Raw genomic sequence first — 23,293 nt, forward strand, 5'->3', positions numbered from 1 at the left:
TTGAGCAAAACAACTTGATTACGTGGGCACTTTACCTAAGGAACAAAACAGATCACCGCCTTTGCCTTTAGACTCGTATCAGGGAGCACAGATTACCTATCTGGGCTCCCTGATACGAGTCTAAACACAGATCACCGCTTTGCCTTTAGACTCGTATCAGGGAGCCCAGATAGGTATTATGACAAGGGGCTCTACGGCAACATTCCACCGAAGTCAACCTACACCCTCTTTGTAAGAATGAGGGGCTGGCAGCAGCCAGCGCCGCACAAGGATGAGTTTGTGATTCAGAGCAGCGTAATGAGCGATGAAGAGCTGAAGGATATCGGACAAGTAAGAGCCGATATCGACTACTGTAATTTTTTTTCTGATGTAAAAGAGAAGAACGCTCATTCGGTGCATGAGGTGACGCTCCAAGCTGTTTTTGAACTGCAAAGAGAGATAATAAATGTTGAGGTGAGTTCGTCAAGTACGTAAACAATGCTATGTGTAATTCTCACTGGGATCATTAATTAGCTCTGTCTATCAGGAGATAACTTATTACTTTCAACCCAATCTTGTTTATTTTGTAGGCCCATGCACATATCCTTCGTAATTAAAACGAGCATGTGTGCATATTTTTTTGGTGTATTGATTATTGTTTGTTTAATTTGTTTGATCAGATCATACCCATGGAGAAGTTCACTAAAATATTCTCTATGGATGTGCATCCAACAAAGCCGTGGTGAGTGGTCATTTTCAATTATTTAGCAAGCATTAAATTATATCATAATCACTGTTCATTTTGGTGCGTGAGACATCAGCAATATCAATGATATATGTCCTTATGTGCAAATGCAATGCAGGATTATAACAAGTCATTTCGAAAGCCACTTTTGTATTTGGAACTATCAAACTAAGGTTAGTGACTACTGTTATTTATTAGTGGAATCTACTCTTACTTGTCATCCAAACATGGTCTATTGTTACTTTGACATTCTATAAAAACTTGCTTAAGTCCTGTGCGCCAAGGAATAGGAAACATGATTTAGAAGCTATTGCTGCCATCAAATGGAATTAAATCAAGAGGACGCGAGCAACAGACCTCATGGCCCAACCTGTGAGCACATAAACGATTACAATAGCTTCATAAGAAGAGAAGTCGTCCCTCTTGAACCAAAACAAAATTGGTATGATAGATAGACACTTCCATGTATTATGTAATTGGTCGGTAGGCGTTTGTCGTTTGGAGGGGCCAGATGTCCTTGCACTTGTGCTACACCCCTCCAAAGCTCTTTTTTGAAGAACAAGAAATACGGAAGATATGGAGCTAAGATGGTTAAGTGGTGTTGTGCTTGTTCAATTGTACATAATGTGATTTCAAACTTATGATTTGGCATTTTTTTTTATATTTCTTCAAAGATGCCAAGTGGTCCCATATCTCAGTCTGTCTTTTTCTAGAGACGACATCAAAGTACATGTCAATCAGTCTTCATGTGATGAGGGGCCGGAATGTAGGATGTCACACATACTAATGCCATCAACTCCAACATTAATAGTGTTATAAAATGCAGTAGCTTGAGCTAAGTAATGATAGATTGACTTCTAGGATTGTTAGTAAGTTTAGATTTACGTGGGAAATAAGCTATATGGTTCATGTTAGTCGTGCTCTCGAAGGTCAATGTAAAGTATGCACACCAAATCAGCATTAATAGTTCTGCAAAGGTTTTGGGAGTAGCATTTAAGAAGTGCTGTAACAAGCTTTCAAATTTCAAATCGATTTTTCTTTTAAATGAGCTGGACAAATAATTAGGAGAAGTTGGCTATGATATATTATATTTGAGTCACATTTTTTTGGTCATTCTAGAATCTAGAGTATGTGGCAGTCAATTTTTTTTGGTTTGACTATTCCACAGTAATATCAAACATAGCCTAATTATTTACTTGACAATTAGCCGCAGGAATTGGTTCATGAGCAAAAAGGCTTGCCATGTGAGTTCGCCATAACATTCATTATTCAATGCTTAATTAGTTTCTCTCATGCACCTTATAATTTTCAATCGCTCCAACTGCAGTTTTGACAGCTAGTTTCATTGAAAGGGAGCAGTGGATTGTGGCTGGAACCGCCGGAGATCGTAAAGGTTGGATCTATGTGTACAATTATGATACATGGGAGGAAGTCAAGAATCTGAAGGCTCATAATGCATCAATCACTTCTTTGGCTGTTCACCCAACTAAGACTTACGTATTGTCAGCATCCCATGACTACGATATTGAGCTGTGGGACTGGAAAAAGGGCTGGAAATCTGCTCAGACATTTAAGGGACACAAAGGTTCTGTGTACCAAATAGCATTTAATCCCAAAGATGCAACTATTTTTGCTAGTGTTTCCCAGGACAAGACTATTAAGGTTTGGTTCCAATCCTCCCATTTTCCTAACCAAATGTTTGCTGTGACCATTAATTTAGCCTGTTACTAAAGTGATTGTAAACTCCTTAAAATGAAATTTCAGATTTGGAGTCTTGATTCTCCCCGTTCTAACCTCACGTTGGCTGGCCATACATCCAAAGTGAGATGTTTGGATTACTTTTCTCGTGGTGATAAGCAATTTTTAATTACAGGATCTGATGATAAGACTGCCAAGGTGTTGACTCTTCTCTAAAGAACACTGGAGCACATACATGGAGCATTTCCTTTAACATTTTCTTCCTCTTGAAACAGATTTGGGATTTGCAGACAAATAGTTGTATTAAAACACTTGAAGGGCACACAAGTAGAGTCAGTACCGTCTGTTCCCATCCTATGCTTCCAAAAGTAATGACAGGTTCGTGGGACGGAACTGTTCGTCTTTGGAACTCAACTACCTTCATGTAAGCACTGATTGCAGGCACATTTCTTATGGTTGAAGTCCTATTTCATAATTTATGGATCGTGATTCAAATGAGAAAGTCTAGGGTGGATCATGATTCAACAAATGATGAGGAGCTGGCCCTCACTTGGGGTCTCCCCCCTTAACCTTATGAACACCCCTCTTCTTGCATGGACTATGTAAAGCCGATATACGGAAAAGCTATGCCATTGTTGTTTGTACTCCTTCTGTGAAGAAATATAAGATCATTTAGTTCACTAAAGTAGTAATCTAAACGCTTTTATAATTCTTTATGGAGGGAGTAGTAAGTAACGATCTACACATTTTGTACTCTTTCAGGCTCGAGGGTATACTTAACTTCAGCCTCTATGAAGTTCATGCATTGAGGTGTAGTATTACGGAAGACTTGAGAAGGTGAGTGCAGTTTTCTTCTACTCTAGTTGTGAATTGCCAAGATCGATGTTACGTCGCCATTACCTTAAGAGATTAAAGAAAAAGGGATAAAATAACACAATAAAATTGAGGATCTAGTTCTCTCTTTTCCTTTTGATTCATAACCGAAGTTTTCACTTTAAAGTGCGTTGAATCCCCTTGCTTGTCACCCTTTTTAACATTGAAGGATGAAATATTTTCCTTTCTAGCGGGGACTTTCTAGTCCATCGAAGGATCAAATATGCTCAATTTGTTTTTCAAAAATCACGCTTTAAAGTTTCAAAGAAATATGAGAAAAATCACATGTTCATATGGATGTATTCTACATGTGTGTAAATTTTGATGATGATGTACATTAACAGTGCACACACTGTGTACAGGGTTATGATCGGGCATAAGGATGGATTGGTAATTATGGAGGTTGACCATGAAGGAAATTTCGTTGTCGCGGGCAGCAGGGGAAATACCATTTGATATGTTCTCCTCCGTCCGGAAATACTTGTCCTAGATCTATAACTAAAATAAGTCTAGATATAACTAAAATAAGTCTAGATTTCTAGGACAAGTATTTCCGGACGGAGGGAGTATTAACTGCCCGCAACTGACCAAGTTTTCAGCGTATTTACCACACATGTACATGTATGTATATCGGTCTATGGCCTCATGGATATGTTGTATATTTCTCAAAAGAAAAGTTGTACATTCCTCAATAAGATATGGATATGGATATGGGGTATCACTGCTGATGGCTGCTATTCATGCATCCAATTCATTCAGCCGAGAAAATGATGGCGACAAGTGCCAAGGGAAGATATGGATATCAGATGTACTGAAAATGAAATGTTGAGAGGAAATTTACATTATCATCTACGTATCTCTTCTGACAATCAGCAGAGAGTTTATTCACTTTTATTTACATACTTATGTCCTCTGCCCAAGACAAGAGACAAGAGCAGAGAAGAGCAGGGAGCGGTGTCGGGCGGGTGAGCTCGGGTGGTGCTGGCTGCCGCGGTGTCGGGCAGAGGAGCTCGAGCTGGAGGGATCGCTCAGGCTGGTGAGGGAGATCGGCGGCTATCTGCACAACAGGAGAGGCTAGCTGCACAGAGATTTAGAGTTTTTTGTTGAGTCCGCGGAGGTGTCACCATCGTGAGAGGTTACGACTATCTTTCACCTACACTAGAGTATTATGTGATCTCCTTCACATGCCATTCCACGTGCACGGTGCACCACCAGGATACTATCCACTCCTTGTCCACCTTCTCTCCTTCCCTCCGCACCTCTCCTGCCCGCACGCACCCGCCACCATGGGTTGCCGCCGTCGCTGCTTGCCACTGACGCATACTCTGCTGCTGCTTCTCGCTGGCGACTTGCTCCCTGAGCCGTCGAGAAGGCGCAATCGCCCATTTGAGAAGTGCAGCCCGAGCTGCTCTGCGCCATGGCTGCAACCCGAGCGCCTGCTCCGCGCTGCCACCCGTGTCGTGCTCGTCACCTTCCATCGATGCGATTTCTGGCGCTGCCATCGGGTTCCAGGGCGGCGAGGGATACGTGGCCGCCGCCGCGTCCAGCCACTGGAACGACCCAAGCGCACGACGACAGCTCCGGCGCCACGGAGATGGACGACTCCGGGAGCGGCGAGAAGGAAGGGGCAGCGGTGCTAACGGCGGTCCAACTCGTCATTGGGATCATGGCGGCGAGCACGCAGTTGCCATCCTCCTCGCGCATAGCCTCCATGAACCGCGCCTTCACCCTCATACATGGTGGTGCTGAACGAGGATTAGTAGGGCGGTGCAGGTGATAGTCAAGCCCGCCGGAGCACCGTGTGCCATGGCCTGCTGCTCCGGCGGCGCACTGCACATACACACAAGGTGCTTGACGAAATGTCACATACTGGTGAGCCCCATGTCTAATTTGATGGTCAACAAATGGTGTTGACTCTTTTTGTAAGACAATAAGTTTTGGGGAACCAGCACAACCCTCTAGGGGTGGCTTATCTCATTATATATAATGGTTGTGTTACAATATGTACCATATACGTACATAGGTACAGAAGCTATACATAGTCTAACACCCTCCCTCAATCTTAGCCACTTTCTAAAGAACTGAGAAGGGTAAGATTGCGCCTACAAGCCTCAAACTGTGGCAGCGGTAAAGGCTTAGTGAAGATGTCTGCAAGTTGATCCTTAGATGAGATAAACTTGATCTGGAGTTGCTTCTGTGATACACGTTCCCGTACAAAGTGATAGTCAACTTCAATGTGTTTCATTCGGGCATGAAATACTGGATTTGCAGAAAGGTATGTAGCACCGATGTTATCACACCAAAGAATAGGAGGCTGTGGTTGAGACAAACCCAACTCCTGAAGCAAAGACTGCACCCAAATAATCTCTGCAGTAGCATTAGCCACAGCCTTGTACTCAGCTTCAGTACTGCTACGTGACACAGTAGCATGTTTCCGAGCACTCCAGGCGATCAAATTAGAGCCAAAGAATACTGCATAACCCCCCGTGGATCGCCTGTCATCTGGGCTACCAGCCCAATCTGCATCAGAGAAGGCCGAAAGGACCCGAGAGGAAGTCGGCCGAATATGCATATCAAATGTCAGGGTGAACTGAACATAACGAAGAATGCGTTTAACAGCAGCCCAATGAGTATCTCTGGGAGCCTGAAGATACTGACAAACCCTGTTAACAGCATAAGAGATATCTGGTCTCGTGATCGTCAAGTACTGAAGTCCACCAACAATGCTCCTGTACTCTGTGGCATCCGTAGGAGACAAAAGCTCACCATCAACAGCTGTTATCTTGTCGGTAGACGACATGGGTGTGGTGGTCGGTTTGCACTTCAGCATGCCAGCTCTCTGTAACAACTCCAAGGAGTACTTCTTCTGCGTAAGGACAAGACCAGTAGCACGAGAAGTGACCTCAACTCCAAGAAAGTAGTGAAGCTTCCCAAGATCTTTGACCGCAAAATCAGCACCAAGAGAGCAGACAAGAGCATCAGCAGCATACTGAGAAGAGCTGACAAGGATAATATCATCGACATATACCAAAAGATACATAGTGACTTCTGGCTTCTATAGAAGAAATAACGAAGTGTCAGCAGTAGACGGCACAAACCCATGAGCACGAAGGGCAGAGGCAAGGCGGGCATGCCAGGCACGAGGAGCTTGCTTCAAACCATATAGTGCTTTGGAAAGACGACAGATATAGTCAGGACGATCAGGATCAGAGAAACCAGGCGGCTGTTTCATATAAACCTCTTCCTCCAAAAATCCATGTAGAAAAGCATTCTGCACATCAAGTTGACGAAGTGACCAACCACGAGAAACAACAATGGAGAGAAGAAGCCGAATAGTGGTAGGCTTGACGACAGGACTGAAGGTGTCCTCATAGTCTAAGACCATGACGCTGCCGAAAACCGCGAGCAACAAGTCGCGCTTTGTAACGCTCAATAGATCCATCCGAATGCTTCTTCACTTTGAATACCCATTTTGAGTCAATAACATTTACCCGTGGTGGTGGAGGAACGAGAGTCCATGTCTTGTTACGAAGAAGAGCATGAAACTCCTGCTCCATAGCCTCTCGCCAATGTGGAATGCGCAGGGCAGCCTGATATGAGCGAGGCTCAGAAGATGGATCCGCAACAGCAGCAGCCAAACAAGCAGCCAACCAAGCAACCGTACCATCCTTACGTTCCTTAGGTTTGAAAATGCCACTGCGACTGCGTGTATGTGGTCGGGACACAGGAACCACCGAGGTCGACGGAGCAGCCTGCAACGGGCTGGAGGACGGCGACGTTGACGAGTCAGCCGGTGACGAGGAGCCAGTCACGGTAGCCTTGGACTCGGTTGGCGAAGAAGGCCGACCCACCGGCGAAACAGGCAGAGCAGACGAAGCAGCTGGCGACTCCGGCATCACAGACCGGGCCGATGGCGAGCTCGGCATAGTGGGCCGTGGCGCGGCCGGTGTCGCGGGCCGATCCGCTGATGAAGGCGACGTGAGGACCCGAGCCGCGGGCGAAGACGGCGTGACGGGCCGAGCCGCAGGCGAAGACGGCGTGACGGGCCGAGCCGCGGGCGACTCGGCGGCCGCTGGCGAAACGGACCGAGCAGTGGAGATGCTCGGCGCGACGGGCTCGTCGGGTGACCATGCATGGGCACGCGAATCGATGCCATGCAACATAGGGCGATCGACGTGCCCACCAGAAGACGACGATGATGATGGTGAATCCTCCAACAGCTCCAAACGAGCTCCACGTCCGGTTCCTGCACCATGGTTAGGTAACAGCAAAGGAGAGTATGCAACATCATCAAATTGGTCAGAAGCAACAGAGGATGAATGCAGGGATGGTGGTTCGACAGTGGACACAGGAAGGTTGGCAAAGGGAAAAACATGCTCATCAAACACGACGTCCCGAGATATATAGACACGATTAGTGGGAACATGAAGACATTTGTAACCTTTATGAAGAGAGCTATAGCCAAGAAAAACACACTTCTTAGAACGAAACTCAAGCTTGCGCTTGTTATATGGACGAAGATGCGGCCAGCAAGCACACCCAAATACCTTGTGAAAGGTATAATCAGGTTGTTCATTAAGGAGAACCTCAATGGGAGTCTTCATGTTTAAAACACGAGTAGGAGTACGGTTGATGAGAAAGCATGCATTGGTGAAAGCATCACTCCAAAACCGAAACGGAACAGATGCATGGGCCAAAAGAGTAAGACCAGCTTCAACAATATGACGATGCTTACGTTCGACTGAACCATTCTGCTGATGTGTATGTGGACATGCTAAACGATGAGCTATCCCAAGCGACTGAAAGAAAGAGTTGAGGTTGCGATACTCGCCCCCCCAGTCTGACTGGACATGAACAATTTTGTGCTTGAGAAGACGTTCAACATGTTTTTGAAACTGAACAAAAATATCAAACACATCAGATTTGCGTTTAATAAGGTAAAGCCAGGTAAAGCGACTATAAGCATCAACGAAACTGATATAGTAATTATGACCACTGACAGAAGTCTGAGCAGGACCCCATACATCTGAAAACACAAGTTCTAAAGGATGTTTCACCTCACGACTGGACTCCGAAAAAGGAAGTTGATGACTCTTCCCCTGCTGACAAGCATCACACACTGCTACATCTTTATGACTAGACAAACTAGGAAGCTCATGACGACGCAAAATATGACGGACAATAGGTGTGGCCGGGTGACCAAGACGAGCATGCCACTGTGATGGAGAGACCCGAACTCCACTGAAAACACGAGCGACACCAGGATGCTCCAGACGGTAGAGGCCCTGGCACAACCGCCCACTAAGAAGAATGTCCCTCGTGCCCCGATCCTTAATAAAAAGATCAAAAGGGTGAAATTCACAAAGCACATTATTATCACGTGTGAGTTTAGGAACTGAAAGAAGATTACGGGTCACAGATAGAACTCGAAGAACATTTCGAAGCTGAAGACTCCTATTGGCATGTCTAGTGAGAAGAGATGCTTGACCAATATGAGAGATGTGCATACCTGCTCCATTGGCGGTGTGGATCTTGTCGGAGCCATGATAGGGTTCACGAGTGTGAAGCTTCCCCATCTCGCTGGTTAGATGCTCTGTCGCCCCAGAATCCATGTACCAGTGTGGATCGATGGAGTAGGACTGAGTGTGTCCCTATTGCTTCTGCGGCGCGGGACGATCAGCCATGGCGACCTGACGGGCATTGTTGCGTGTATCTTTGCCGTCATTGCCAAGACCAAGGAAGCTTCGCTGGAAGCGCTTATGACACTTGGAGGCCCAGTGCCCATCGCGGCCACAAAGCTGACACACACGTGGACCGCCAGCCCCCGGTAAGGTCGCAATAGGTGGGGGGGCCGAGGCGGGCGACGGTGGCAGCCCCAAGGGAGACCGGGGTGATGAAGAAGAGCGGCCACCCTTGGTGGCGGCGTTGGCCGAGAGGGAGCCAGTGCCCCTGGTGCGGCGAGTCTCGACCCGTTGCTCAGTGAGAAGGAGCCGAGAGAAAACCTCGTGTGCCAGCATGGGTGTCGAGTTGCCCCGCTCGTTGATGATCTCGACTAAGGCATCATACTCCTCATCAAGACCATTGACAATAAACGAGTTGAACTCGGAGTCGGTGAGGGGCTGTCCAATGGAGGCCAATGTGTCGGTGAGGCCCTTGACCTTGTTGTAGAACTCAATGGCAGTGGAGTCAAGCTTCTGACACTCTCCAAGCTGACGACGGAGTGCAGAGACACGAGCCTGGGACTGCGCTGCAAAGGTGCGCTCAAGGATGGTCCAGGCCTCATGAGACGTCTTCGCGAAGACAACAAGGCCGGCAACTGCCGGCGAGAGCGACCCCTGGATGGAGGAGAGGTTCGCCTGGTCCTGCCCCGTCCAGACGCGATGGGCCGGATTGTAGACCGGACCGTGCACGCTGTCTACCAGCGCGGGTGGGCAGGGAAGCGATCCGTCGACGTAGCCTAGCAGGTAGTGACTCCCCAAGAGCAGGAGAACCTGCGCACGCCAGAAGATGTAGTTGTCGGCGGAGAGCTTGATGGTGATGAGATGACCGAAGTGAAACGGCGGCGGCGAAGACAATCCCATCGAGGAGGCTGCCTGGGGTGCAAACACCATGGAGGCAGCCGGAGGCACCGAAGCCGATGCGGGAGGAGGCGGGACCGCAGCCAGGGCGGGCGCCGCAAAGCTCGCGGCCGGTGCGGACGCCGCAAGGCCCGCGGCCGGGGCGGACGCCGCCAACCCCGCCAGCGGGGCAGTGTGATCCGCTTGCGGCAGGAGCGGCGGGACGACGCCTGCGGAGTCCGCAGCGGACGGCGGCGCCGCGGTGTGGACCACGAGGTCACGCCCAAGCGAGGGCGCCGGCGGCGTGGAGAAGACGGAGCCGATGCTCCTTGTCCCAATCGGAGCCGGAACAGAGACGGCATCGAGCGGGAGGTTGAGCAGAGCCGCAAGAGAGGCCGGGAGGAAGCCCGCAGCAGTGGAACCGGTGGTGGCGGCGCTCGACATGGCGGCGGCGCGATCGGTGGCGCGGCGGCGGCGGTGAAGGCGGCGGCGGCTGCGGCGGCGGTGCGGGTATTAGGGTTTAGAAGCGGAAGCGATCGTAACCTAGCGTGATACCATGTAAGACAATAAGTTTTGGGGAACCAGCACAACCCTCTAGGGGTGGCTTATCTCATTATATATAATGGTTGTGTTACAATATGTACCATATACGTACATAGGTATAGAAGCTATACATAGTCTAACACTTTTATGCCATGTCAGCAGTTATAGGCGGGCCCTAGCTGTCAGAAATCAGATCAATATGCCCCCGATCAATGATGGGTGTTTATTGATTATTTTTGCAAGAAAAGAGATAAATTTTTGGGGCCCACAAGAAATGTTGTGGCAATTCGGGATGAGAACTTCAAATGTGGTAGTTGTTTGCAATTCACTCCAAGGGGTTGGGACGGGCAGCGGAGTGCAGGGAGCGGTGTTGGGCAGGTGAGCTAGGGTGGTGCAGCAGCGTTGGGTAGAGGAGCTCGAGTTGGCGGCATTAGAGCAACTATAATAGGGTCCAGTCAGCTGGCTATAAGCCATTTCACATTTAAGTACATTGTAACTGAGCATTTTTCCTGCCCTTTCAGGTCATTAGCCTCCGCAACCGTTGGATAATCACTTTTAGACATTTTTTTATCGTTCGATTAGCTCTGAATCTAGCTCAGCGAGCGCTATACGTACTGGGCCGCTGATCTGGTGGCAATTTCGGGCGAATGTGGTTAAATTGGGCCTGATGGGCTCAACAAGGTCGCGAGTCTGTCTGTGTGGCGCGATATGCGGCCCCTTTAGCTCGGTCCGATAACTCACCAGAGGTAACATCCGTAGCCAATCCATACCGCTTCAAGCCATTACAATTGAGTAGAGTTGTTTTAGCATCCGCTCAAACTTTTTAGAAAGAATCATTTGCGCTACATTCCTTCAGGTTTTTAGCATACGCTCAAACCTCTAATACTATGTTTTTCTTTTGATGCACTGAAACAAAACAAATTCTTGTTAGATTTAAGCAGACAAATCCTCCGTTTTTCCTATTCCTATATTTTTGAAATCCTGTGAGGCAAAGATGCTATCTACCTCTGCGACCTGCTGGTCGTTATACTTGGGACGGACTTTGAACTCCACGTTTTTGAAGACGCGTTCATCAGAGTATCGGCGGAGTTCATACCAGCAAAATAAGCAGCATGGACGTAGCCATTGTAGCGCCCAGGTGAAATAGGCCCGCCCGCCAACCGGCACCTGCAAGCAGAGTTAGTCAAGGTGGGACACGTCAAGACCGGCCATTAATTCCGTGATGTACTCCTGCTAGTTATCAAAATCACAGCTGGAGAGGAGAGAGAAGGCAAGAAAGAGAAGGAAGCGGGTGCTTCATCAATCGCCAGCTCCAACACAGGAACCAAGAAAAGAAACCTGCATGCGACCTCCTTTTCACCAGTCACGTATATCTCTTTCCCTTTCTCCACATGCAAGCTTTAAATACCAGTAGCTAGTTTAGAGCCAATCTATTATACTAGTGGGCTTTTATGTAGACTTTAGGTGACATGACATTGGCATATACTCCCTCCTTTTCGGTTTATAGGGCTTATCTCAAAATTTCAGTTTTTCCATTTTATAAGGCTCAATATGGTTGTTCCCCATTACATGTTCAGATTCCAAGGTGCATTAAATCATTGCATGCAAATATTAAGAGAAAATTGACCAATGCATGTACTTTATGCATGCATGCATTGCAATTAATACATTGGTAAACATAATTTTTTAAGGAAAACAAGAGCATTAATTAGGTGCTTTTGCAAACTACAAAAAGTATTCCATCACTCATCATCTACCTTGGTTGGTGAGATTTTTGAATTGAGCCCTATAAACCGGAAAGGAGGGAGTAGCCAGCAGCAAGGCTGTCTTATTAACCATGCTCTGAGGCGGGAGATCGCTCTGGTTGGTGAGGGAGAACGGCGGCAGTGCGGGAGCTGTAGAGACGAGTTGAGCAACAAAACAATGGGTGCACAGATATTTTGAGAGAATCTAACAAAAAAGATATTCTGAGTTTTTTTTTGTTGAGTCCGCCGAGGTGTCACCATCGTGAGAGGTTACGACTATCTTTCATCTACCATTCCATTATGTGATCTCCTTCACATGCCATTCCACGTGCACCACGGGGGTATTACTAGCAAGCAAAGCTTGGTGTGGCCTATAAATATGGGCCATCGGCCATGCCGTATGTGGACTCTGCTACTATATACTGTATATTGCAGTTGTAGGAGGGGACCTGGTTTACCCACTTTGCTGTGGCCTCTAAGTGAGCCTGCAGGAGGGGCTAGCCGCTGCCTCCTCATAAACCAAGAGGCGTTGCCTTTCCAGTTAGTCCAGCTTGAGGTGGCGATCGACGGGGAAATGGCCGCGGCGACGACGGGCATGCCCATGCTGGCGGCGCTGGCGATCCTAGTCCTCGTGCCGTCGGCGCGAGGGCTCGACCGCGCCGAGTTCCCGCCGGGGTTCCTCTTCGGCGTCGCGACGTCGGCTTACCAGGTTGGTGGATCGGAGCTTGGCTTCGGCCGGCGTCGTCTCTCTTTTGCCTTGTCGTTCTCCTCGGTCCCATGGCACGGTTGCTGACGACGCAGCATGATTTCTGCTTCTACTTCCAGATCGAGGGCGCGTACCTGGAGGACGGCAAGGGCCTCAGCAACTGGGATGTCTTCACCCACACGCGCTGTAAGCAAAGTTTTAAATAGCGCGCTAAGCATCTTAGCGCCGGACCTCTTTCAAATGCTATAGCGTGCTATAGCGGAGCTATAGCGCGCTATTTAAAATATTTGTTCATTTGTTTGGACCAAAGTCTCTTAGTGCAAGACCTTTTGTAAACGCTATTTGAAACAGTGGCTGTAAGTCATCTTTTCTCTTTTCTGCTTCGATGCCCTTGCGTGATCCATGTGTGTCAGGTGTTTTCTTTTAGGATTGTGTGATCCATGTTGCTTAGGGGGATATATGAAGATGAAAATGAGTGGTTCCTTTCCACCCCCGCTGTACGAAACAGAGACGGCGAGCAATAGCTAAGCCGCATCCACACTCTGTGCGTGCCCAAATTCGATCGCCATATAATGAGAACCAACCAATCTGTGGTTGTATCTCTCATCGGAGATCAAATCATAGGTTGGGAGGCGACGTTTACATAGATAGCAGACGATCTATGGCGACTTTGCCTACCTTGAAGCTCCACAATTTCGATCCGATCTTCAGTAGGCGTTGTGTGAGTGCGCGTGTGTGCGTGCGTGCGTATATACTCAAACGTCCTAACCGGTGTATTTAAAAGAAGTTAGCTGTGCACTAATCAATTAGCATCCTTGTCAAATTTCCTATTTGTGTTACCCGCAAAAAAGAAAACTATTTGTGTCCACTATAGTCATCTGAAACACTGGTGCAACATGGGCCTGATTGTGACACCAATTATTTATTTTTCAAAGAGAAGAAAAGACCATCATCGAGTGATGCACACTAACTGTCATATACTCTTTCAGTACAAAGTTATATTAAAATTAAGACACTTATTTCGAGATGGGGTCTATTATTTTTATAAACAATTCTCTTTCTCTCCAACCTTGTCCCTACTCCACAAGGCAAGACATGCAAATCAATCATTTTTTATTGTTCAGCCTAATTCCTTTGGCGTCCGAGCATGCTGTCGCTCTCGTTCGGGTATCCATAATGTGTAGCCAAATAATGTTGCCATATATGATTTTTGGCGTTTGGCACTAATGCCCACCATTGTGCAACCCATCGCCCAAGCCAAAAATATGGGAACCGGAGCAGTAGGGTGCTCTAATGCCAAACCAATTGGGCTGGACAATAAAAAGATTCAGAGGGTGATATTCCGTATTCGTGTGGTTGCTCGACAACGATGCCAAACGATTTGACACATTTGTATGATTTAGCACCGGTGCTATTTGTGTGGTTGCTTGACAACGATGCCAAACGATTTGACACATCTGTATGATTTAGCACATGTGCTATTTGTGTGGTTGCTCCACAATGATGCCAAATGATTTGACACATCTGTATGATTTAGCATCGATGATATTTGTGTGGTTGCTCGACAAGTATGCGATGCCATATCCTATAAGAATGGGAGGACTATTTGAGAATAAACAAACATAAATTTTAGGTGCCATGCCTGATTTCTCAACCTCTCTTTCTTGGAAGCGCACGCACCAAACTACAATCGAAGCAGCTACCTGCTTTGGTTCCCATAAATTTGGCTTTGGCAACGGCTCCACAATATGCGAGAACTGGTTCCATGGCCCAAAAGAGAATTCGGCATACATTGTGGATCCCTCCCCTAAATAGCAATTCAGAGAACCGGCTTCGGCTTCATTAAAGGTGGACTGGATGCTCTATTAATTTACCATGCATGTATGGTAACCATGTAGCACTTTAGTGTTAGCGAATTATCAGCAAGACAGAGACATAAACCATTTCCTATTACAGCAAACACTGGAGTCCAAAACAGTTCACCTTATCGAAAAAAAGAAACAGTTCACCTTGAAAGATTCAGTAGTGTTGACTGTTGAATTAATAGAGCATTGCCTTTTCCTCGTGTTTAGCTTAGAAAGAAACATCCTTGCTTCTGGGTATTTTCATTCTTTCTTATCATAAAGGCTTTTGCCCCGTTTTATTATATATAAAGCACCAACCAATATTCGAACCGATACAAATACAACACCTCAACGTCCACAAGCACCCAAGGCCAGATACATAGGTGCCAAAGTGCTACACCAACAACACACCGAGCGACTCGAAGTAGACTACAAATGACTGAGTGATCCCACAACTTGCAAGTCGGCAGATCCCCATTCTTATGAGAGCGTGATCCCACAACTTCAACAACATTCCGCGGATAATTATGCGAGTGGTTATAGAATTGTGCTTATCCTTTTTCTCTCCCTCTAATGTAGAGGACGATATTCCCTTATCTTATGACCATCGGACCAACTAACATTAATATCAGAACAGTACTCCTGCATGTTATCTAAAAGAATGAACAGTTCAAACGCAGATGTGGATGTCATCATCTATTTAATTCTAAAAGTTCAAACTTGTGCTTTTCTCTCAAAAAGCTTTGATTCACTACAGCTAGGGGTATCGATGATGGACGGAACGGGGACGTAGCGGATGATCACTACCACCGGTACATGGTACAGAGTTAGCAAAATCAGGACAAATTCACCAGTAATTGCCATGTGATGCATGGTGCATCTACTCATTCTGACAGTGTGTTGTGAACAGGAAGATGTGGAGATCATTCATAGTTTGGGCGTCAACTCCTACAGGTTCTCAATTTCATGGGCGAGAATCCTACCAAGTATGCCAAAACAAGCAAAAAGTTTTGCGGTTTAGTGGTCACGGTTAATTAGTTGCTTAGCTAAATTAATGCCGCTGAATTGAATCCTTGTAGGAGGCCGCCTTGGAGGCGTAAATTCAGCCGGAATAGCTTTCTACGACCGCCTCATTGCTGCACTCGTGCAGAAAGGTACTACATGGAACACATTCCACTATATAGTCTTCATTCTTCAACGAAGAGCAATCTAAACTTACTGCCAAAAATGTCAACCAGGGATAGAGCCATTTGTGACACTGCATCATTTTGATCTGCCGCATGAAATGGAGACCCGACACGGCGGTTGGTTGGGCGCCGGAATTCGGTACGTGCAGCTCCTTTGTTTCTCTTTTCCTCGTCTCGATGAAATCGGCAGAGCGCCTGCCTTGCATTGTCAAAAACAACAAAGCCTTTTTCCAGGGAGGAGTTCGATTACTACGCGGATGTGTGCTTCAAGGCGTTTGGTGACCGGGTCAAGTTCTGGGCGACGTTCAACGAGCCCAACCTGTTCACCAGGCTTGCATACGTGCTGGGCAAGTACCCTCCGGCACGCTGCTCCGCGCCGTTCGGGACCTGCGAGAGCGGGAACTCTCATCGGGAGCCCTACGTTGCGGCTCATAACATGCTGCTGTCACATGCAGCCGCTGTCCACAACTACAAGAAGAATTACCAGGTGAGTGAACCCAACAAACTTGGTCCATCGTAGTTGAGGTGCTTTCTTGGCAATGGGCACCATTTCATTGGATCTCAAAAGTAGCGCCGCGCCTTGTTCTGATGAATGTGTGTGTGTGTGTGTGTGTGTGTGTGTGTGAATTAGGCAACGCAAGGCGGATCGATCGGGATTGTGATTGCGATGAAATGGTATGAGCCGCTCACGAATACCATGGAGGATATTTTGGCTGCACGACGTGCCTTGTCTTTTGAGGTAGATTGGTATGTCTTGATTCACCTTTGCAAGTGCAACAGCTAGTATGAGAATGTTCATATCAACTTTACATAGTTATGCTACAAAAAAGAACTATTAGTACTATGATCTTTTTCAATGTGTATTTTTCTTCTTCAGGTTTCTGGAGCCGATATTCTTTGGTGATTATCCCAGAGAAATGCATGAGTTGTTATCATCCAACTTACCAAAGTTCACCTCAGAAGAGAAGAGCTTACTGCAGACGAACAAGGTGGATTTTATCGGTGTAAACCATTACACGACAATTTATGTCAAGGATTGCATCTCTTCTCCGTGCGACCTTAAGGCTTATGAGGCTTATGAGGCGAATGCACTAGTCCTAGCTACAGGTGAAAGAGATGGCGTGGCGATTGGGAAACCCGTAAGAACTGCTTCGATCAGTGTTGCCATCCTATACATACTCTTCTCCTCTTTGTCACACATGTTCGTATGGTCGCAGACTGCATTCGATGGTTACTATGATGTTCCAGAGGGCATGGAGCGGATCGTCAAGTATGTTAATCAGAGATACGAGAACATACCTCTCTACGTTACTGAAAATGGTGAGTGGCAATGGACTCACGAATTCACGATGCATTCTGTAAACTCGCTGAAGATCGAGAAGCTTCTAGTGCCTTCTCATTTGCCTCCATACGTTCACAATGATCATGTGTTATCTTAAGCTTTTCAGGTTACTCGCAGCACAGCAATAACACTATGGACGAATTGATGAATGACGTTGAAAGAGTGAACTACCTGCAGGGTTATCTCACATGTCTATCTTCAGCAGTCAGGTGACGTGCAACCCACTACTCGAATCTCGAACTTTGCCTAGTGTCGGGTTGTTTGCCAAGTCCATTTTGTCGGGTACTAGAAAAACATGACATTTGTCGAGTTCCACGAGGAAAATACAAGGCTAAAGGACGAGACTTGACAAATTGGACGTTTGTCGAGTTGCTGCCATGTGGCACTCAGCAAACACATGCTTTGCTCGAGTTCCTGCCACACGGCAGTTGGCAACCCCCCCCCCCCCCCCCCTCCCTTTTTTACTTCCTTCTTTTGTACATTGTTTGTTTTACTTTTTTACTTTAAGGCTCTAATTTTTCTATATTATTTGTTCTATCCTTTATTTTATTTTATTTTCTTTCCCCATATATATTTCCTTTCATACTAATTTTAGGCATGCCCGTTCAAGAAGTATCCTACAAAGCATGCTTATTGTTTTCATTTGTCTGCAACTCTGCAAATTTTGGAAGTGTTAACTCTTTTCTGACGGTTACAGGAAAGGAGCAAACGTGCGTGGCTACTTCGTGTGGAGTATCATCGACAATTTCGAGTGGACTTTCGGTTTTACGGTGAGGTTCGGGCTGTATCATGTGGATTATGAAACGCAGAAGAGGACTCCAAAGATGTCGGCGAAGTGGTACCGAGACTTCCTCATGGGCTCTAGGCCGACCGACCAAGTGCAGACGCTAAGAGCAGATTCGTGATAGTTGCAGCCACTACCTGTAAAAAGAAACTGTCAGAGGGAGTGGTAATTAAGAAAAAAATGTTTGTTTACTTGCTTATCTTGAAGATTTCTAATGGGATTTTTACATACTCCCTGCCCTGGATAAGAGCAGAGCAGAGCATAGCCATTTATGCCTGACATAGTTTGTACACCAGACACATGCTACTGAATCCTCTTTCAGGAGCTGCTATACAGCATTGTACGTGGTTCCTCACAACATGCTGCAACAGAAAACTCAGAAAGATTTTGCATCCAGACCATGGGCTGGATGCCGGAGCCTTCTGCTGCTGCTGCTGTTGTGTGACACGTGGCAGCCTGCGAGTGCGGCGCGGCTGGGCCGGGGCCATCGTCCTCCACCTGAGCACTTCGATGATGATGGAGTTGTCGATCATCCCCACGCCGAAACCCACGAAGGTTATCACAGCCAGCAGTTGCAGCTGGCACATATAAACAGTTCTCAGACATCCTTGCATCACAAATCATTCAGAAACTTCAGGCGGTGTGAGCAGAGTATGCTCTGGTTTGCTTGCATATCTGTAGAACAAATGAGTGAAGAACACAACAAAGAGGAACTGGATCGCCGCGTATATCCACACGTACTGCACATACACGCATTTTCAAGTTAGTTACCGTTGCAATGAGGGTTTTATCATGGCTGTTCATATAAAAAATTTCAGTCGCTGTTCTGAGGTGGTTGGTGGTTAATATGATTTTCCAACCGGGCTTTCCCCTTTCCAGCAATTGCTCCAAGAAGAAAAAATATGCGAGGATGCTTACGATCACAAGGATAGGTGTCGCATGCCACAGCCTGAGTAACAAAATGACAAGAGAATCACCATCAGGTTGCATAATTCTATGACTGAACTAGGTGTTACTAATATACTATTAACACACATCATTAAAACTCTAGAAGAAATTATATGTTGATCTGTCACAAAGTAGGTAAGATTAGCAGCATGCAAACTTGCTCTTCTCAAAGCAGGTAGTCAACTGTCGATATAATACTACAAAGTCCCTCTCCAGGGTATCACAGGTGTTACCTGACCTGACTCCATACGAGGAAGAGGAACACAAACTTCACAAGTAACAAACAGCAAGAATTGTGTGTGTTCTGTCAACAACTCAGCCTACCTGTACCGGACGTATCGCGGATTCGCGCCAGCGTTGCTTGTTTGAAGGAATCCTCTTTTCTTATGATGCAATCAAATAAACCAAAATATGTAGGATTGAGATGAGCCATGACATTCCAATACTATGTTTTTCATATTCCCATGTTTATCTCTACTCTTATAAAAAACAGAGTTGGTGATGATGGTGTGCCTGTCATCCTACAATATAGGCCGTCCGATCTATATCTGACGAATAGGAAGGAAACTATGACAATTTTGCAAAAATATACCCGCACCCCTCTCCACATTTACAGACAAGGCCTTCCCTCGATCATCCTTATCTCCCACAAGATAAACTACTCATATAAATGCATCTTGATGTTTCGTACAACGCACGGGCATCTTGCTAGTAGAATATTCAAATGTGTGTTAAGCATGACAAAAGTTATTCGTATTCAAAAACTGTTTTTGTTGGTGTAAATTTTAAGTCACATACATAACTTATGTTTTGTTGGTTGAGTTAGCGGTCAAAGTTTAATGTCAAAGTGAAGCAGTCGAAATTAGATTTTGAAATCGGAGTATTTCTAAAAGGTTTTCCTCCTCTGCACGGCATGAGAGTCGTGCTCGCGCACCAGCTTCTTGGGCACCACACGTGGCCATTCCGATTCTTTCCTTTTACCAAAGGAGTTGACAAATGTTCTGAACCTATCTGTGGGCATGCCTTCCTCGACTGTCAGTGTCTAAAGTTATAGGGAGAATAAAATCATAAGGCATGTTTTACATATAGGGGGTATCTCTGCTTGATGGCTACTGTTCATGCATCCAATACATTCAGCCGAGAAAACGACTGTGACAAGTGCCAAGGAAAGATATGATCATATGAATACCAGATGTTCGATATGGCACGATGAAAGGAAATGTTGAGAGGAAATTATTGGTTCCTCCTCTCTTGTGTTGTATATTTTTTTCATCTATCTCTGTGACAATCTTATATGTGTGATAAGGCATGCTAATTAAGAAAACCAGTTTATTTAATTGCTTATCTTCAAGATCTCAAGTGGGATTTACACACTCCCTGCCCAAGAGCAGAGCAGAGCACAGAACATATCCATATGCCTGACATATTTTGTACACCATGACACATGCTACTGAATCTTCTTCAGGAGGTGCCATATAGCAATTTTGTAGTTCCTCACGACATGCCGCAACAAAAACTCAAAGAAAATTTTGCATCCAGACGATGAAAAAAACTTCCAGACAACCTCTTTGTTCTACCATTTACTCCCTTCGTTCCAGAATATAAGGTGTATTGATTTCTGCGCAAGTCAACCATTTGAATGTTTGATCAAGATTGTAGAATAAAGTAACAACATCTGCAATACGTAATAGATAAAATATGAAACTACTTTTCATGACGGACCAAAATCAGCGAAGGTGGCCAGGATGACAGATATCACCGCCTGCAGATGCAGCTGCAACAAACAAACAGTTCCCAGACATCAACACTTGCATCACAAATCATTCAGAAACTTCAGGCGGTGTGAGCAGAGTATGCTCTGTTTTGCTTACATGTCTGTAGAACAAATGAGTGAAGAACACAACAAAGAGGAGCTGGATCGCCGCGTATATCCACAAGTATCTCCTCAACACTGCACAGACGTGCATTTTCAATTTAGTTACTGTTGCAATGAGGGTTTTATCATGGCAGTTCATGTCAAAAATTTCAGTCTGTGTTCTGAGGTGGATGGGGGGTTATCGATCCAGTTGTAAGAGAAATCAACAGAGTGATAGATATGAATACCAGCAATTGCTCCAAGAAGCAAAAATATGCGAGGATGCTGATGATCACAAGGATAGGTGTCCCATGCCACAGCCTGAGTAACAAAATGACAAAGGAATCACCATCAGGTTGCATAATTCTATACTGTACTAGGTGTTACTAATTTACTATGAGATAGCACACATCATTCTAATTCCAGAAGAAATTCTATGTTGAACTGTCACAAAGTAGGTAAGGTTAGCAGCATGTAAACTTGCTCTTCTCAAAGCAGGTAGTCAACGTCCATATAATACTATAAAGTCCCTCTCCAGGGTATCATACGAGGAACACAAACTTCACAAGTAACAAAAAGCAAGAATTGTGTGTGTTCTGTCAACAACTCAACCTACCCGTACAGGATGTATCGCGAATTCGCGCCAGCATTGCCTGTTTGAAGGAATCCTCTGTTTTTCCTACCATGCAACCAAACAAACCAAAACATATAGGATTGAGATGTTTTCATATTTCCATGTTTATCAAACCTGTGAATTAAAGAGTCCCCAAATGTGGGTTACGCGTGACGTAAGTTATTCATATTAAAAAAAATTGGTGGTACAAATTTGAAGTCACATAACTTATGTTTTGTCGGTTGAATTAGCGGCCAAAGTTATTGTCAAAGTTAAATTTTGAAATCGGAGTATTTCTAAAAGGCTTTCTTCCTCTGCACGGCACGAAAGTCGTGCTCGCGCACCAGCTTCTTGGACCACACGTGGTCATTCCGATTCTTCCCTTTTACCAAAGGAGATCAGAAATGTTCTGAACCTACCTGTGGACCTACCTTCCTCAACTGTCAGTGTCTAAAGTTATAGGGAGAATAAAATCGTAAGGATGTGTTACATATAGGGGGTATCTCTGCTTGATGGCTACTGCTCATGCATCCAATTCACTGAGCCAAGAAAACGACTGTGACAAGTGCCAAAGAAAGATATGAATATCAGATGTTCGATATGGCACGTTGAAAGGAAATATTGAGAGGAAATTATTCATCCGAGAAAATGACTGTTCATGCATCAATGTATGTTGTCGCAGAATTTTGTATCAAAATTTCAAACATTATTCGAGATACAAAAATGAAAATTTTGACATTAATGTGATAATGGGTCGAATCTAAAGCCTAACTTATGTTACGTGCTATTCAGTGTCGAATTTGTCTTCTTTTTAAAAAATGTTTCGAGTTTTGATTCGAAATTTTGTGACAACATATATTGTTGTTATGTGAATGTGCTATTTTCGTTAAAGAATTTTCCTTGCATTTTTAAATGTGCTACGAGAAATCGGTGCACCAGGCGTGGACCATATATAAGCACGGGTGCACCAGATATTCAGCCCCTGCAGCAGCCCGGACCATGCATTGCCTTCCCTTTCACCAAAGGAAACAGAAAATGTTCTGAACCTATGTGTCGACCTACCTTTCTCAATTGTCAGCGTCTAAATTTGTCGGGAGAACAAAAACCTGAGGCTTAGATTACATAAAGGGGGTATCCTTGCTGAAATCTACTGTTCATCCATCCAAATAATTCAGCCGAGAAAACGACAATGACAAATGCAAAGGAAAGATATGAATATCAGATGTTTGTCGTGGCACATTGAAAGGAAGGAAATGTTCAGAGGAAGTTATGGCTTCCTCCCCTCTTGTGCTACTATCTCAACTGACAATCAGCACATTAGCCAGTAATGTCATAGGCATGCTAACTAAGCAAAAACACTTTAACCGATCAAATGCGGCTTATGCGTGGTGAAAGTTACACCGTTGAATTCGTATTCGAAAAAGGTTTTCAGTGCTACAAATTTGAAGTCACATAACCTATGTTTTGCTTGGTTAAATCAACAGTCAAAGTTAAGTGTAGAAAAACTGTCAAAAGTTAAAATTTTGAAATGGAGGGAGTATTTCCAAAAGGTTTTCTTCTTCCGCAGGGCAAGCTAGTCGTGCTCGCGCCGCAGCTTGGACCACGGGTGGCCATTCCGATTCTTCCCTTTTGCCATAGGAGATCAGAAATGTTCTGAACCTAACCTATTTGTCGACCTACGTTCCTCAACTGTCACAGTCTAAAGTTATAGGGAGAATATTAACATGAGGCCTGGGTTACGTACCCGGGGTATGTCTGCTGAGGCTTGCTGTTGATGCATCCAATTCATTCAGCCGAGAAAACGACTGTGACAAGTGCCAAGGAGAAGATATGAATATCAGCATATTATCACCTATCTCTTGTGACAATCAGCA

General features: G+C 45.5%; 2 protein-coding genes across 6 annotated transcripts in view; both read left to right on the forward strand.

The window, feature by feature from the left end:
- LOC119361885 (coatomer subunit beta'-2-like) overlaps positions 1 to 3,808 on the forward strand; it is a 17,390-nt gene extending 13,582 nt beyond the window's left edge. For all 5 annotated transcript variants that reach the window (XM_037627046.1, XM_037627047.1, XM_037627045.1 and 2 more), the window contains 10 exons: positions 1 to 44; positions 124 to 453; positions 660 to 721; positions 843 to 897; positions 1,932 to 1,968; positions 2,052 to 2,386; positions 2,489 to 2,620; positions 2,698 to 2,846; positions 3,185 to 3,259; positions 3,658 to 3,808. In XM_037627046.1, coding sequence (XP_037482943.1) covers positions 1 to 44; positions 124 to 453; positions 660 to 721; positions 843 to 897; positions 1,932 to 1,968; positions 2,052 to 2,386; positions 2,489 to 2,620; positions 2,698 to 2,846; positions 3,185 to 3,259; positions 3,658 to 3,751 — 1,313 coding nt within the window. In that variant the 3' untranslated portion in view covers positions 3,752 to 3,808. The remainder of the gene's footprint in view (positions 45 to 123; positions 454 to 659; positions 722 to 842; positions 898 to 1,931; positions 1,969 to 2,051; positions 2,387 to 2,488; positions 2,621 to 2,697; positions 2,847 to 3,184; positions 3,260 to 3,657) is intronic.
- Positions 3,809 to 12,566: 8,758 nt separating this feature from the next.
- LOC119361886 (beta-glucosidase 16-like) lies at positions 12,567 to 18,282 on the forward strand. The gene is made up of 12 exons (XM_037627050.1): positions 12,567 to 12,849; positions 12,966 to 13,032; positions 15,448 to 15,509; positions 15,601 to 15,676; positions 15,770 to 15,844; positions 15,929 to 16,016; positions 16,112 to 16,364; positions 16,509 to 16,624; positions 16,755 to 17,016; positions 17,095 to 17,197; positions 17,326 to 17,428; positions 17,917 to 18,282. Exons 1-12 carry the CDS (start codon positions 12,715 to 12,717, stop codon positions 18,122 to 18,124), a joined length of 1,548 nt encoding a protein of 515 aa, XP_037482947.1. The 5' UTR covers positions 12,567 to 12,714; the 3' UTR covers positions 18,125 to 18,282.
- Positions 18,283 to 23,293: the final 5,011 nt, after the last annotated feature.

The sequence above is a fragment of the Triticum dicoccoides genome, chromosome 2B (assembly GCF_002162155.2).
Source record: "Triticum dicoccoides isolate Atlit2015 ecotype Zavitan chromosome 2B, WEW_v2.0, whole genome shotgun sequence".
NCBI classification, from domain to species: domain Eukaryota; kingdom Viridiplantae; phylum Streptophyta; class Magnoliopsida; order Poales; family Poaceae; genus Triticum; species Triticum dicoccoides.